The sequence below is a fragment of the Patella vulgata genome, chromosome 1 (genome assembly GCF_932274485.2).
Source record: "Patella vulgata chromosome 1, xgPatVulg1.2, whole genome shotgun sequence".
NCBI lineage: Eukaryota > Metazoa > Mollusca > Gastropoda > Patellidae > Patella > Patella vulgata.
In genome coordinates, this window is record NC_065879.2 from 34,841,075 (window position 1) to 34,854,520 (window position 13,446).

General features: G+C 34.8%; 1 protein-coding gene across 1 annotated transcript in view; it reads right to left on the bottom strand.

The window, feature by feature from the left end:
* The window catches only part of LOC126810172 (ATP-binding cassette sub-family C member 4), a 46,547-nt gene extending 33,486 nt beyond the window's left edge, over positions 1 to 13,061 (bottom strand). Inside the window, exons 1-7 of the mRNA XM_050535151.1 lie at positions 12,875 to 13,061; positions 9,170 to 9,280; positions 8,817 to 8,937; positions 4,716 to 4,931; positions 3,313 to 3,402; positions 2,857 to 3,020; positions 2,274 to 2,399 (exon numbers count right to left, since the gene is read on the bottom strand). Coding sequence (XP_050391108.1) covers positions 2,274 to 2,399; positions 2,857 to 3,020; positions 3,313 to 3,402; positions 4,716 to 4,931; positions 8,817 to 8,937; positions 9,170 to 9,280; positions 12,875 to 12,948 — 902 coding nt within the window. The 5' untranslated portion in view covers positions 12,949 to 13,061. The remainder of the gene's footprint in view (positions 1 to 2,273; positions 2,400 to 2,856; positions 3,021 to 3,312; positions 3,403 to 4,715; positions 4,932 to 8,816; positions 8,938 to 9,169; positions 9,281 to 12,874) is intronic.
* Between the last annotated feature and the right edge of the window lie 385 nt (positions 13,062 to 13,446).

The window sequence follows — 13,446 nt, forward strand, 5'->3', positions numbered from 1 at the left end:
CAGCCGAGGCTAGATGTAGGGTACTGGAATCTGCTGAGGTTTGCGGAGTGTTCAAGGTATCTACTAAAATTGCTGGGCATCCATCGAGTGGCTTTGTTGACAATGTTGAAAGAGAGAGAGAGAAATGGGGTTTAATGTCAACTCGACACAAACTATGTCATTTCGGGACTATCACATGTTTCAATTTTCTTTCCATAACTTGCTTGTGCGTAGGGGTCTTTAGCAGTGGGAGGAAACTGGAGGACCCAGAGAAAACCCACGAGGTTGGACAGGCGACCCTACTCCTTGTCACGTACAACCGGGGAATCGAAACCACACCAGTTGACTCAGTGACAGACCTTATGATATATAGCGCGCACATGCTAACTATTCGGCCATCCAACCCCCCCCCCCCCGACAAAAGGAATAAATATGTTCTTGTATCACACTTAAAAAACCCTGTGGTTTCAAAAGAGCTTCAAGTTGTGGTCATGAGTGGCTAATTCATGTGGAAGCGAACTGTCCGAACACGAACGGTGATTAGATAGATCTATTTCTATGTCAGAAAATGATATAATAATAAAAGGATGATAGTAGTAATAATAAGAGCATATCAAGACTTTATCCATACGGTCAACTACTTGTACCAAGTTTTAATGTTACTCCATTTTCAGCTAACTGCTCATCAACTTGTAAACTAATAAACAAGATCTGTGTTCTATGGCTGTTCTACGTATGCACGTACAGTAAGTAGAATGGTAACTTTGGTGAAATACCTCTCGTCAAATCAAAACAAGTCTTGAATGGAATTACACAGGACCCAATAGTACAGTGGCTTATGCATAACACAAATCATTTTAGACCTGATTTGCAAACAGATTGTCTGAAAGTTTCAGCTTAAAACACTGAGCTATTCATAATCACTAGCCAGGTATCATAATTCATGTAAGGTAATCTATTGTTCAACTGTATGAGTGACATGGTACTTGAAACAATCACTTATGATATCACTAACTTATGCAGACATGGCTAACCAAGCATTTAGGAATAGAGTGGAATTTTATCATCAATCATGAAAATACATCTACAAATACAGATAATTTGTAGGTGCAAGAAGCTAACTATTCTGCTATTATTAATAACTCGCCAAAATAAATCACAAATATTTGGTTGACCGCATTTGGATTTCAACTCGAACAGAACATTCAGTTTGGGTGACAAATCTATCTGTTTATTGTGTACTGAATGATATTTTGAAAACTTAATTGAAAGTTGTATTGTGTATTGAATTCATATTTTGGAAACTTGAAAATTGTTCTGGTTTTATAATTATGCAAGTGGCTGTGATATCACTTTCTACCTACTAGAAATGACAGATGAGGTATGCACTAATATCTATAGCAAAAGATTTGATTAGAATGATTGTAAAATAATTAAAGCAGGGTGTTATAGTTGCAAAGCTAGGTATTTTACAGAAGCAAGCAGGGTTAAATCATTAACACAATACTGTAAAGCAAGAAATTATTGCATTCATTTAAACTCTATTCAATATCCAAATGTTTTAACGAAAGTGGTTCTAAAATTAAACGTAGACATAAATATTTCTAGATGCCTTTTGTCTTCATATCATTTAAATTGTTGCAAAAAACTTTCACATTACAGTAAAGTCATTCAAGTAAATACGTTTCATTAAGTTGGTAATATATTTTAGTAAATTTAATTAACCAATTGAACTTTACCACCATCCAAATAGTACATTGGTTAGCATAAGATAAAACGCTCTTCATGAATCTTAAAAAATATTAACCAACTTAATGCAACAGGCAAGTTTCAACATAAATAAACATCAAATAAAAATAACACAAACAAAAATAAAACAAAAATGCATGCATGAATAAATCAATGGAATGGAATATCATCTTCATTTGTTTAATTATGCATTCCTATGACACACATCCATTTTTAAATTAAAAATAGATTGCATAGGCTACTTTTCCAATTTGTGATTTTCGAATTTGAAGACAAGTTAAAATATTTGATAATATAATATTCAAATCAAGGTAGGTATTGCATATATACCTATTAAATATAAGAAGTATTTTAGTTCCATCAATCTGATTTAATCAAACTACTACAGTGAAATAAAATTTGGATATTTAAAGTAGTCTTAGTCATAATGTATTATAACTGTAAACATATGCAAAATATACTAATGTCGAGTAAGAGTTTAAATCAATTCAATGTATACCAGTGTTCGTGAAAAAAGAGCTTGGTCTTAAAATTAAAGAGCCTACCTTCGCACTTTCTTAACTAATTCTTCAAATGGTTTCTCCCAACAGTACATTTTAATAACCCTCATACCTGAGATTATCTCATTCATAATCCGAACTCTTTTATCAGTTTGAGCTGCAGTTTTTAACCTGAAAATGAAAATCTTGACATTATACCATACACTTGTGGAATTTCCCACGTTCATATACAATAAAAAGTTGACAGAGCCTTACATAACAAGAGCCCATTTATTTCAAAGAGCAAATCCAAGGAGTTCAAGAAATGATAAATAAATATCTTTTGTTTGCAATCTCCATTAACAAAACAATAATGTTATTCTTTTCTATTAATTAATGGATATCCTTAATTGTGACTAATCCCTATTGGATTTTTTAGTAATAATAAATACTGATGACAGGGGTAGGCTATAGTTAAGCCACAACTGTTGCTCCTAAGGTTTTATGCAAATATATTTTTAGTTGGTCCTGATTTCTGTCTAATCATAAAAAAGTTTGACATTTATCAAAATTAGACGCACATCCTGATGTTTCTCATGAAAGAAGTCCTTTAAGACATTGGCCCAATGGAAAAATGGACTAATAATACCTGAGTCGAGAAAATAACTTTCCCATCCATCCTTGTGCTGGTACTAGTAATAGAAGAACAGTAAAACCTGCTAATACAGATGGTCCCATTATATACCATAATATTGTTAAAACTGCAATCGCTTGAAGAGGTCCAACCCACAAAAAATGAAGAAATATCGCAGCCTATAAAACATAAGAATAGATTTAAATATATTTCATTTGAATTAAAATACTAATACAATTCTACATGGATTTCAATAATTTAATAGAATAAATGTTCTGTTTCACAGGTTTAAGTGGTAGTCGGCTTGTTTATTAATTCTAATTTTTTTTTTTTTTACTCCACTGTGTCGATACAGATCACAATCTTCTCTGATAATTATTTGGTCTTATTACTCTTAATCTCCTGTGAATCCTAACAGAGACTTGGTGCTAAAAACAGCTTGACAAACCTATATAGCTAAATGTTTCTTACCTGATCAAATCTATTAACATCATTAGATAAAAGATTAACAATATGACCTGTTGTAGTTTTACCTAAAGCTTCGTTACTTAAACGTAAGGACTGGAAAACAGAACAAAAAATATAATGACTGTAAAACAAATTTAAAACATTAAACCATCAGATAGTCAGTCTAGTGAGTAGATTATGGGTTTAATATGTAAATATACTCTTCAAAAAAAGTAGGGGATATTGAAATGCAAATACCTATGCAGGTTGTGGTATGATAAATAGTCATGGACACTCGACATGTTTTGAGAGTATGTTCACAGATGATGAAGAACCTATCGCCCCAACAGAATCACTGAGCTGCATGTGCGACACGCAATAGCGCCATACATGTGGGAGGGTTTCATTGTCAAATTTGACACTTCAAGGAAGGGTTGATGAAAACTGCCGCTTGCTGGTTAATCCTATCCATGTTTGCTTTCCTATCGCTTCTTGCATAAGATTTACTGTTTAGCGTATCTTTGCTTTAGTGTGTTACGTTTAATTTAATCGGGAGACGTGTTTGTCGATGTCAACATCAACCGACAACCCTGCAAAAATTGGCTGTGGCACTGCAAGAGGAGTGGGTCAGATTGTCCCAAATCATGATTGGACGGTTGATTAGGAGCATGCCACGACGAATTGCTGAATGTCTGAGGATTGGTGGAGCAATTACTCATTATTAAAACAAAAATCAAAAACGTCCATTTTCACTTTTGTCAGTGTATCCCTTTGCGAGTGAAATGGGGCCGTCAGATAAGCCCCCCATATGAACTGTTTATGTTCATGTGTAGGCAATTGGTCTGTTATCAACATACACTGGACAGCAGTGCATTTCTGCAGTTTTGTATTGTTTCTGAATATCCCCTACTTTTTTTGAAGAGTATAAATGTCTAATTAATGGTCTATATAACATTTGAGGCCAAATGAAAGATATGCATTAGGCAGATTTAGCTCATATAAAAATGCATCTTTAATTGTGCAAAATGCATTCAAAATTTTCTATCCTAAATTTCAATAGAACTTTTCCATAGGTCAGACAAAATGAATGTCTTGTTTCTCAGACAGCAGAAAATGTAGGAGGGGAGAGCAACTTCTCTTATTTTTTTTACCTGAGGGTCGTGCAAAATAAAATTTGGCTATTGCTGAAAATGGGGGGGGGGGGCCTGGAGACAGATTAATATATCTTTACAGCTTGTTTCCCAATCCAAAAAATCTAAACAATATTTATTCACAGAAACTGGATTGGAGAACAGACAGAAGCTTATAGACCCCCTCTCCATAAAGTATGTATATAGTATGAAAGTATGTATATATAGTATGTAATTATGTAAAATAAACACTGTTTAAATCAACTATAGTGAAAGTTTAAAATGTAGTGTGCATACCTTTTTATATATAAGTGAACAGCAAGCTATTCTAGCTTGCATGCCTATTTTGCAAACAGTGAAAAAATATGGATGATGAGAAACGGCTAATACTATCGCACACAAACTAACACCCATGGCATACAGATAGGCCTCCATGTCAGACATTTTTGAATCAGGTGTAAAATAACGTATTAATCCACCAAGTAAAAGCGGCTGAACTACTTTTGTTCCTTCCTGAAATTAAAAAATGTACCATTTACAATACAACCATATACATTTATATATTCCCACTAATATGTACGCGATCATCCGATGACCGTCTGAACTATATTTACTATTTGTTTTGGTCTCTACAGACAGATACATGTATGGGCGGATGTCTCCCATTCAGTGCACACCTCGCCTAAAGCTTGTCGAAACAGACATTTCTCTTAAATCAAAGACAGCATCAAACTGTCTTGAAGACTAATAAAAGAATATTTCTACTAAAACAACAAAAATAAATGAAAACGTGTTGAAAATCAGTTTAAAAATAACCAAGATATGGGCCCTATCTGTAGAACACTTCTGGTTTGTCATAAGTGAAGCGACCAAATTATCTTCCAAATCTTAGTGATGTGTTGTATTCTAGTAAACAGGGATGTAGGTTAGACAGAATGCTGTTTGAAATAATTCCTTGACCAATTTTATATCTTATCTGTATTTGAACAATACTACGCACAGTAGAACAGTTATCAATGTTATACTTTTTAGAAAGAAATATAAATAAAGGTCAGGCCTTCTTATTAACGATATTACACTTTTAAAATTGGAATTATAATTATTTATTATTGATATGAAATTGAGAGAGAGAGAGAAATGGGGTTTAACGTCCACTTGACACAAACTATGTCATTTCGGGACTAACATATGGTTTAATTTTGTTTACATAATTGGCTTGCGTGTAGGGGTCTTTAGCAGTGGGAGGAAACCGGAGGGCCCGGAGAAAACCCACAAGGTTGGACAGGCGACCCTACTCCTTGCCACGTACAACCGGGGATTCAAAACCACGCCAGTCGACTCAATGACAGACTTTATGATACAGCTCGCGCACACTAACCATTCAGCCATCCAACCCCCCGATATGAAATTGAAGCCATCCATTAAAATATCTATGATAATTTCAAATATCTCTAGTTGGATGGATAGAGAACAAGCTATTAAAAAAAAGCAATTCTTCGTACAATCAGGGGCCATTATCCAGGAAGTTAGGGTCTGAAATGCACAAATATCAAAAGGGACTGAGATATTTGGGATATAAAGATGTATTTTAAGTTTCAACAAAATCGGATAAAAATTGTGACTTCTAGAAGGTCCAAAACCTTGGTATTACATACTTTTACACTATTTACATACAGTAGAATCTGCATTAAGCAGCCACCCAAGGGAAATTCCACGACTGACCGCTTAACGGGAGTGGCCTCTTAATAAAATCTTGGTGCTTTTTGTGCTGACATAAATTAAATATTACGCTTGGATGCATTGGAAGCGAACATCAATACTTGCATCGGTAAATTTGACCGTCGCTGAATCTTGCACCAAACGAAAATTCTTTACTCAAGTCTCAGACATAACTTCTGTAAACTTGTCATTTTGTACCAACCTTCGATACTACTGCCTACCATTGTGATGCATTTGATAATATTTATCCATTTTTGTGAAGAAAATCGATGAATTAATTTTATTTTATCAAAAAAGCACATGAACAAAAAAAACATCGCTGATTTTATCACCTATTTACAGGGGGTGTAACTCTGTATGTAATATTATAGGAGGCACTAAAACGTCTGTTTAACAACAAAGTGGCAATGGAAAAGAGATACTAGGTGATCGCGACAAAACTCAGTATTTTTATTTAATTCAATCAGTATCAAATAATATGTCGTTACGCGTGAAAACAATGATCAGGGTAGTCGTTTAATAAAACAAAAGATTAATTAACAGATAATCCCAGGTTGATTGTTATTTTTACATTTCCTTTTACCTGATCAGTGCGGGTCCAGTTAATTAACTACTACTCACGGGATTAGCGGGGGTGTTACAAAGAACGACAAGATGGTATCATTCAACAATGGCCGTTGAATGGGCGATGTTTTGTTGAATTTATTAGTAAAATAGGGACCGCTGGCCGCTTTAGAGGAGTGACCGCTGAATAAAGAGATGAAACAATAGAATTTTTACGAGGGGTATTTATCATAACCGCTTACAAGGAGACGTCGCTGAATAGGAGTGGCTGCTCATACATATTCTACTGTACAAGGAGCAGCCGTTTGGTCAGGCAGTTTCGTTTCAATTTTCACAAAATTCAAACTCAACCGCCATTAGGGTGTAATGGTCATATATTTAAATGTTTTCTAAAATCAGATAAAAATTGTGATCTCTAGAGTATGATTTTTCGTACAATCAGGGGCCATAATCAAGGAAGTTATGGTCCGATATGCGCAAATATCAAAGGGAACCAAGATCTTTGTGATATAAACATAAATTTAAAGTTTCATCAAAATCGGATCAAAATTGTGGCCTCTAAAGTGTCCACAACCTTGGTATTACATACTTTTACACTATTTGTGTACAAGGAGCGGCTATTTTGTCCAACAGTTTGGGTCAGATTTTTACAAAATGTGAACTCAACCTTCATTGATATGTAATGATGATATATTGAAACGTTTTTTTACAAATGAATACAAATTATGACTTCTAGTGGGTCCACAAGCTAAAATCCAGGAAGTTACGTTCAGATATGAACCAAGATCTTTGTGATATTAACATAAATTTCAAGTTTCATCAAAATAGGATCAAAATTGTGGCCTATAGCTATAGAGGGTCCACAATCTTGATATACAATATATTTACACTATTTGCGAACGAGGGGGTGGCCATTTTGTCCGGCAGTTTTGGTCTGATTTTCATGAAATTCAAACTCAACCTTCATTGATATGTAACGGTAATATATTGAAACTTTTTTTCAAATCAGATAATAATTGTGACATCTAGAGGCACCACAAGCTAGAAATGCGATTTTTCGTACAATCAGGGGCCATAATTCAGGAAGTTACAATCCGATTTGCGCAAATATCAAAGATGAACCAAGATCTTTGGGCTATAAATATACATTTCAAGTTTAATTAAAATAAGACGAAAATTGTGAACTCTTGAGTGTCCGCAAGCTAAAAACATGATTTTTTGAACAATCAGGGGCCATACTCCATGAAGTTATGGTTTGATACATGCCAATATCGACAGGATCCCAGGTTTGGGGGAGATAGACCTATATTTGAAGTTTCGCCAAAATTGGATAAAAATTGTGACCTGTAGAGTGTCCAATAACAAATTGTGGACGGATGCCCGGATGGACAGGGGCGACGGTATAATAAGTCCACATGAAAATGTGGCCGTATAAAAAAATCTTGTGTGAATTCAGCCAAGTGTTGTACAAACAAGTCAACAGTGAGGCTGATGTCCCCCGCCGAAATCTCCCCCAAAAATAGATGACACATCTCAATTAATGGCACATTTATCTTTTTCAAAAGTATCAAGCAATCAAACTGATTATCAACTATACACTAGTTTCATCACTCTCCATTAGTAGAAGAATCCAAGTTATCTTGTCCCAAAGAATCGACTAATTCTGAACATTCTACCTCAATTAGAAGGAGATTTATTCTATTCCAAAGTCTCAACCAATCAAATTGCTTATCACTCTGCTTACCCTGAGCAGAAAATGCTCATTATCAAAATGCTCATTATCAAACTTAGTCAAGGTATCGATGTAATGAAACTATACACCAAGTTTCATCGTCTTCAAACTCCATCATGGCATTAAACACCTACACCAAGTTCGATCATTCTACCACAATTAGAAGGGGAGTTATTGTGTCCCAAAAAGTGTGACACAGACAGACCCATTTTAACAGTCCCCTGCTTTCTTCGAAAAGCGGGGGACTAAAAAAGAAACAGGAAAGTCTGAGAAGATCATCACATCAATAAAAGTGGACATTGTAGGGTTGCATTCTTTTGAAGACTAGTCAGTCTGACATAACTTCTGAGTTACATGTATAAACTGGAAAAAAGAGAACTCACCTCCACAAACACAATAAAACCTAAAACGGAATATCTCCATCCAAAACATTTAATCAATGCTATCAATAGACTTGGTTTCTTCTTTGTACCTTTTACTTTCGCTAGTTCTTTAAACCATTCCCTATAGAATACGTGCATGTATAAAATTATTTAGTGCAATTTTTCTTTTCCCTTTTTTTTTCAAATGGTATACTGTATGTGACGGATTCTGGCTAAATGAGACACATCGGAAAGGTAAAACAGAGCTAAACATCAACATTGACAAGTTTATTTATACAATTTCATAAATAATGAAACCCCTTTTGATTTGTATTAAACAATATCCAAATATATAAAGTAGAGGAAGGATTTACCTTTCTAGTTGATCACCTAAAGTATCGCTAGAATCCTCTTTATTAACATTGTACATATCCTGAACCTCCAAAGGTCTTTCATATCCAATTTTAAATATAGGATTTAACCACCTGTAAAAATACATACACAATAATTAATGAACTATCCCTATCTACATTTAGTTAAACATACATTATGCAAGAGCGAAATCTGTCTATTGCAGGTTTTTCTTTAGGCCTGAAATGTTTTCTAAATTATTAATTAGACATTAATTAACTTATCCAGGCCATAATCAAATCTCGATGGCATCGGATTTCTCTGATATTAAATAGATGAGATCGGTTCAGCCATATTTTGATTTTAGCTAAAAATGGAGGAGTGAGACTTTGCTTCGAACAACCAGTACCGTGGTTGCAATTATTGCACACGTCTTGTCAAACCTTCAAAGGCTAATATCTTCACTCGCAATAGAGTAATTTGAATGAAATTTTCAAATTATTCATTTTACATTATCTAATTTTGAACTATTGTAGCAAGAATGGCTAGCTCTTTATCTAAATCTTACATAATGTATATTTAATTTTATGTATAATGTAGGCCTATTAAAATTTGATATGGAAAAAAAAATGGAATATTTTCTACCTCTATACTGCAATGTTGTATTGAGACAAATGAGATAATCAATTCTTGTTGACATGAGAATATTGCCAGCCAGCAAAGCAACAGTTCTATGATTAAGTCTAGTACATCGATTTTCCCCAGCCAAATTATCTATGTACTTTATATTGTGAAATTTGGCTCGATGTTTTACCCGAGATATTAGAGACTTGGAATTGGAAGCAGAAAAAAAAATACTAAGCTTTAGTGTTCATGCAAATATTTGAATGGTTCGTTTTTGGATATTAATTAAAACTAATGGAATTTAATCTAATTTTTTCGTCCTGTTTGTAGGCTATGATTGAAATATTTACTATTATCAATTCAATGAAATCAACTGCTCGGTAGTTGATAGGGTTTAATGTCAACTCGACACAAACTGGGTTATTTCGGGACTAACATATGGTTCAATTTTACCTCAATTATTCGTTTTGTAGAGGTCTTTAGCAGTGGGGGGAAACCGGAGGACCCGGAGAAAACCCACGAGGTTGGACAGGCAACCCTACATGTACTTCTTGTCACGTACAACTGGGGATTCGAAAACCACGCCAGTTGACTCAATGACAGACCTTATGATACAGCGCGCACATGCTAACCATTCGGCCATCCAACTCCCCCATTTGAATAATGACTTGCAATATCTAAATATTTATCTAACTAAGCATTCAGTGACCACTAGTAAATCTAAATACTGTACAATGTTTGATTCATTATGCAACAGCCATGTTAACTTATAGAACCTTTCATTTAAATTCTCAATAATAGACTTTTTAATGGTCAAGTGCATCTTAGAATTTACCTAGGGATGTATATAAAATTACCTAATATGATTATAAATTATTAAATTCTACACCCGTAGTACATGGAACGGTACATGATAATAAGATACCAAGCGTTGATTGGCAGAGAAATGAGTGCGATCTATTGTACATGTTATGCATAGTCATCGGAAAATTCCATATTCACTGTAGTTGTTCTTTATGTATAAAAATGGTTACTATTATTATATATAGCTAATAATGAATATATCAACAAATGACTGGCACCATATGTATTTCTGTACTTAAGTTTGGGATATCAAGTATTACGGGGTTATCCAAATTACCGGTAAATGCGCTAATTTCTTGAGTCATCTTCATTTGACACGTGGCCTATTTAAACAAAGGCAGCTTAAATTGATCTACGGCATGATACAGCATTTTAAATTCACTCTAAAATATTCCAATCACAAATGTCTAATCAATCTATACCAATGAAAGACGATAATTCGGTGATTATGATTAGGCCAGTCACGTGGTAATTGGACCGTCAATAGACGCTTGTCCAGTTGCCGTGTGTATTGATAGTGCTACATTGTACAGACGGTGAGATATTGTATAGATAATGCATATCCTATGTGTAGTGCCTGTGACGTCACCAGCCAATCAACCGGATTAAGGTCGTAATTGAAAAATCGAAAAGCATTCTGGTGTGTCGGATACTTAAACGTTAACAGCGGACTTAATTTTAATCAGATTGGTGTGAACTTGCCGTAAAGTTGATATAGTAACCATGGGCTATACATACATGCAATTTAGATTTTTGATCTTACGTGGTCTTTAAGTTTAAAAGCAAAGAAACAGAAATCAATTCATAATATTTTAATTAATCTTGCTATTCTATTTTTTCTTTTGCAACCCATACATAGATAGACTACTAACTGATGATTGGGGTGTAAATGTATGAACACATCGTTGTTGTTGACTTCGGAGTTCGAACGCGCTCATGTGAATCCTAAAAAAACATGTTGAGTTTTCGTTAAAAACAAACCTACTAAAACACTCTTTAATTTTTACTTCTGCACAATTAATCATCGTTTTGGACAGTATTATACCTGAACTTTATTTTCATAATTTTAAAATGCTTCATACATGCGGGAATTTGGAGTATTAAGCAAAACCAAAACGCTTACAAAAACTACGAAAATATTGAAATCGATCATTTTACAATTTTCAACTGCTGCATTTGGAAATTTCAAACTTCTAAACTGGAGAAATTCGTCACTACCGGATAGGAATACTTATCGGGTTGAAAAATTACCATGTAACTATAAGAATACCGTAAATTCTAAAGAGGAGTTCGAGAAATTAATCTGTATAAAATCCTGCAATGTCAAAAATCACATCGCTTGATTTGCCATTGACATTGAGATCTCACTGTGTCTCGCGCGAGAGGCAGAGAAACCAACCAACGAGACTCGTTGCCTGTCCATCTATATACGGTCCATGGTATACCTACACATGTAATGTAAATGAAATGGGGTTTAACATCCTACTGTTCTGGTCCTAACCTGGGCTAATGAAGACGGGCATACGGCATACAGTGTGCTATGAGGGAAATTTTGACCGGACAGTGTCGCTACGGCCTACTCTTATATCGAATTCCAACTGCAAAGGATCTTTTACGTGCACACCAAACCTCGGTTTTTTGTCCTATCCGAGCGACTAGACAGCTGTCCTTGTCAGGCCCTCCATCTTGCATCACTGACAAAGGGAAACCACGCCGGAAAATCTGAATTAACTTTCTCGGCCAATGCAGGGATCGAACACCTGACCTGAAGACTAGCGAGCCAGCGTTTTACCCACTTAGCCAGGTGATCCCCCATGTAATGTAAACTATCATAAATTATAAATAGACATGTACATGTAGCATTAAAATAAAGGATAGCTCTATATTGGTAGGCTCAGCTAACTGACATTGGCTCAATTGCAGCAGTTTTTTCTAGGCTATATGATTTATAATATAAGATTAGTATATTTAAGCCAAGTAACTGTGGTTACCAGCTCACTGCTAGTGCTAATAAAATGGGATTATATTTTGTTATGATGTCCCGTATAATGTAAGTTGTAACGTAACTGAACAATAGCCTGTCTCTATATATAGCCAAACCTCGTGTTTTGCGGTATTCATGTTTGTGGTCATAACTAAGCTAATTAAATCTACTAGTACCATATACCTACTCATGTAATATAATAAAATCTAGAAATTCAAATAGTATGTCAGGGTAAGAGCAAACGAAATCATCATACCAGAAAAATATTCTTGAAAAAATATTTGCATTCAACACAGGGTTTGGATTAACGTGTCGCCTGCTTTCGTCCATCTTTATTCACTATTACTGTTGCTTGTGTAATCCGGAACATGTGAGGCCTGTAAAAATGGGTGCGTTTATTTACAGTTGTGGTTATCTGCTATCTACGATCCATTCTTCGCCCATTGCCTGTTGTTTTTAGATCATCCAGTATTTTAGAGGAAGTTAACAACAATCGATTAACCAGTGGTTTTTGAACCAATGGGATAGGGTGCACCTAAAATGGATGTGAACCTGCGGGACCGGACATTGGGCTGCTAATAGCCTATTAATAATTAATAATAGCCTACAATAATAATCAGTTTAATTCGATGGGGTAAAAAATTAGGCACGAATGTCTAAATAAAAGAAGAACATAAATATAGCTTATATTTAGAAAGGTGATCATAGGCCTAATAGGCCTATATTCCTGTTTTTTATACTGTCCTTTTAAAAACACGTACCAATCCTACCCCACAGAAAACCAGAACCAAAATTGATCACTAAACGATGATTATATATATTCGGCTT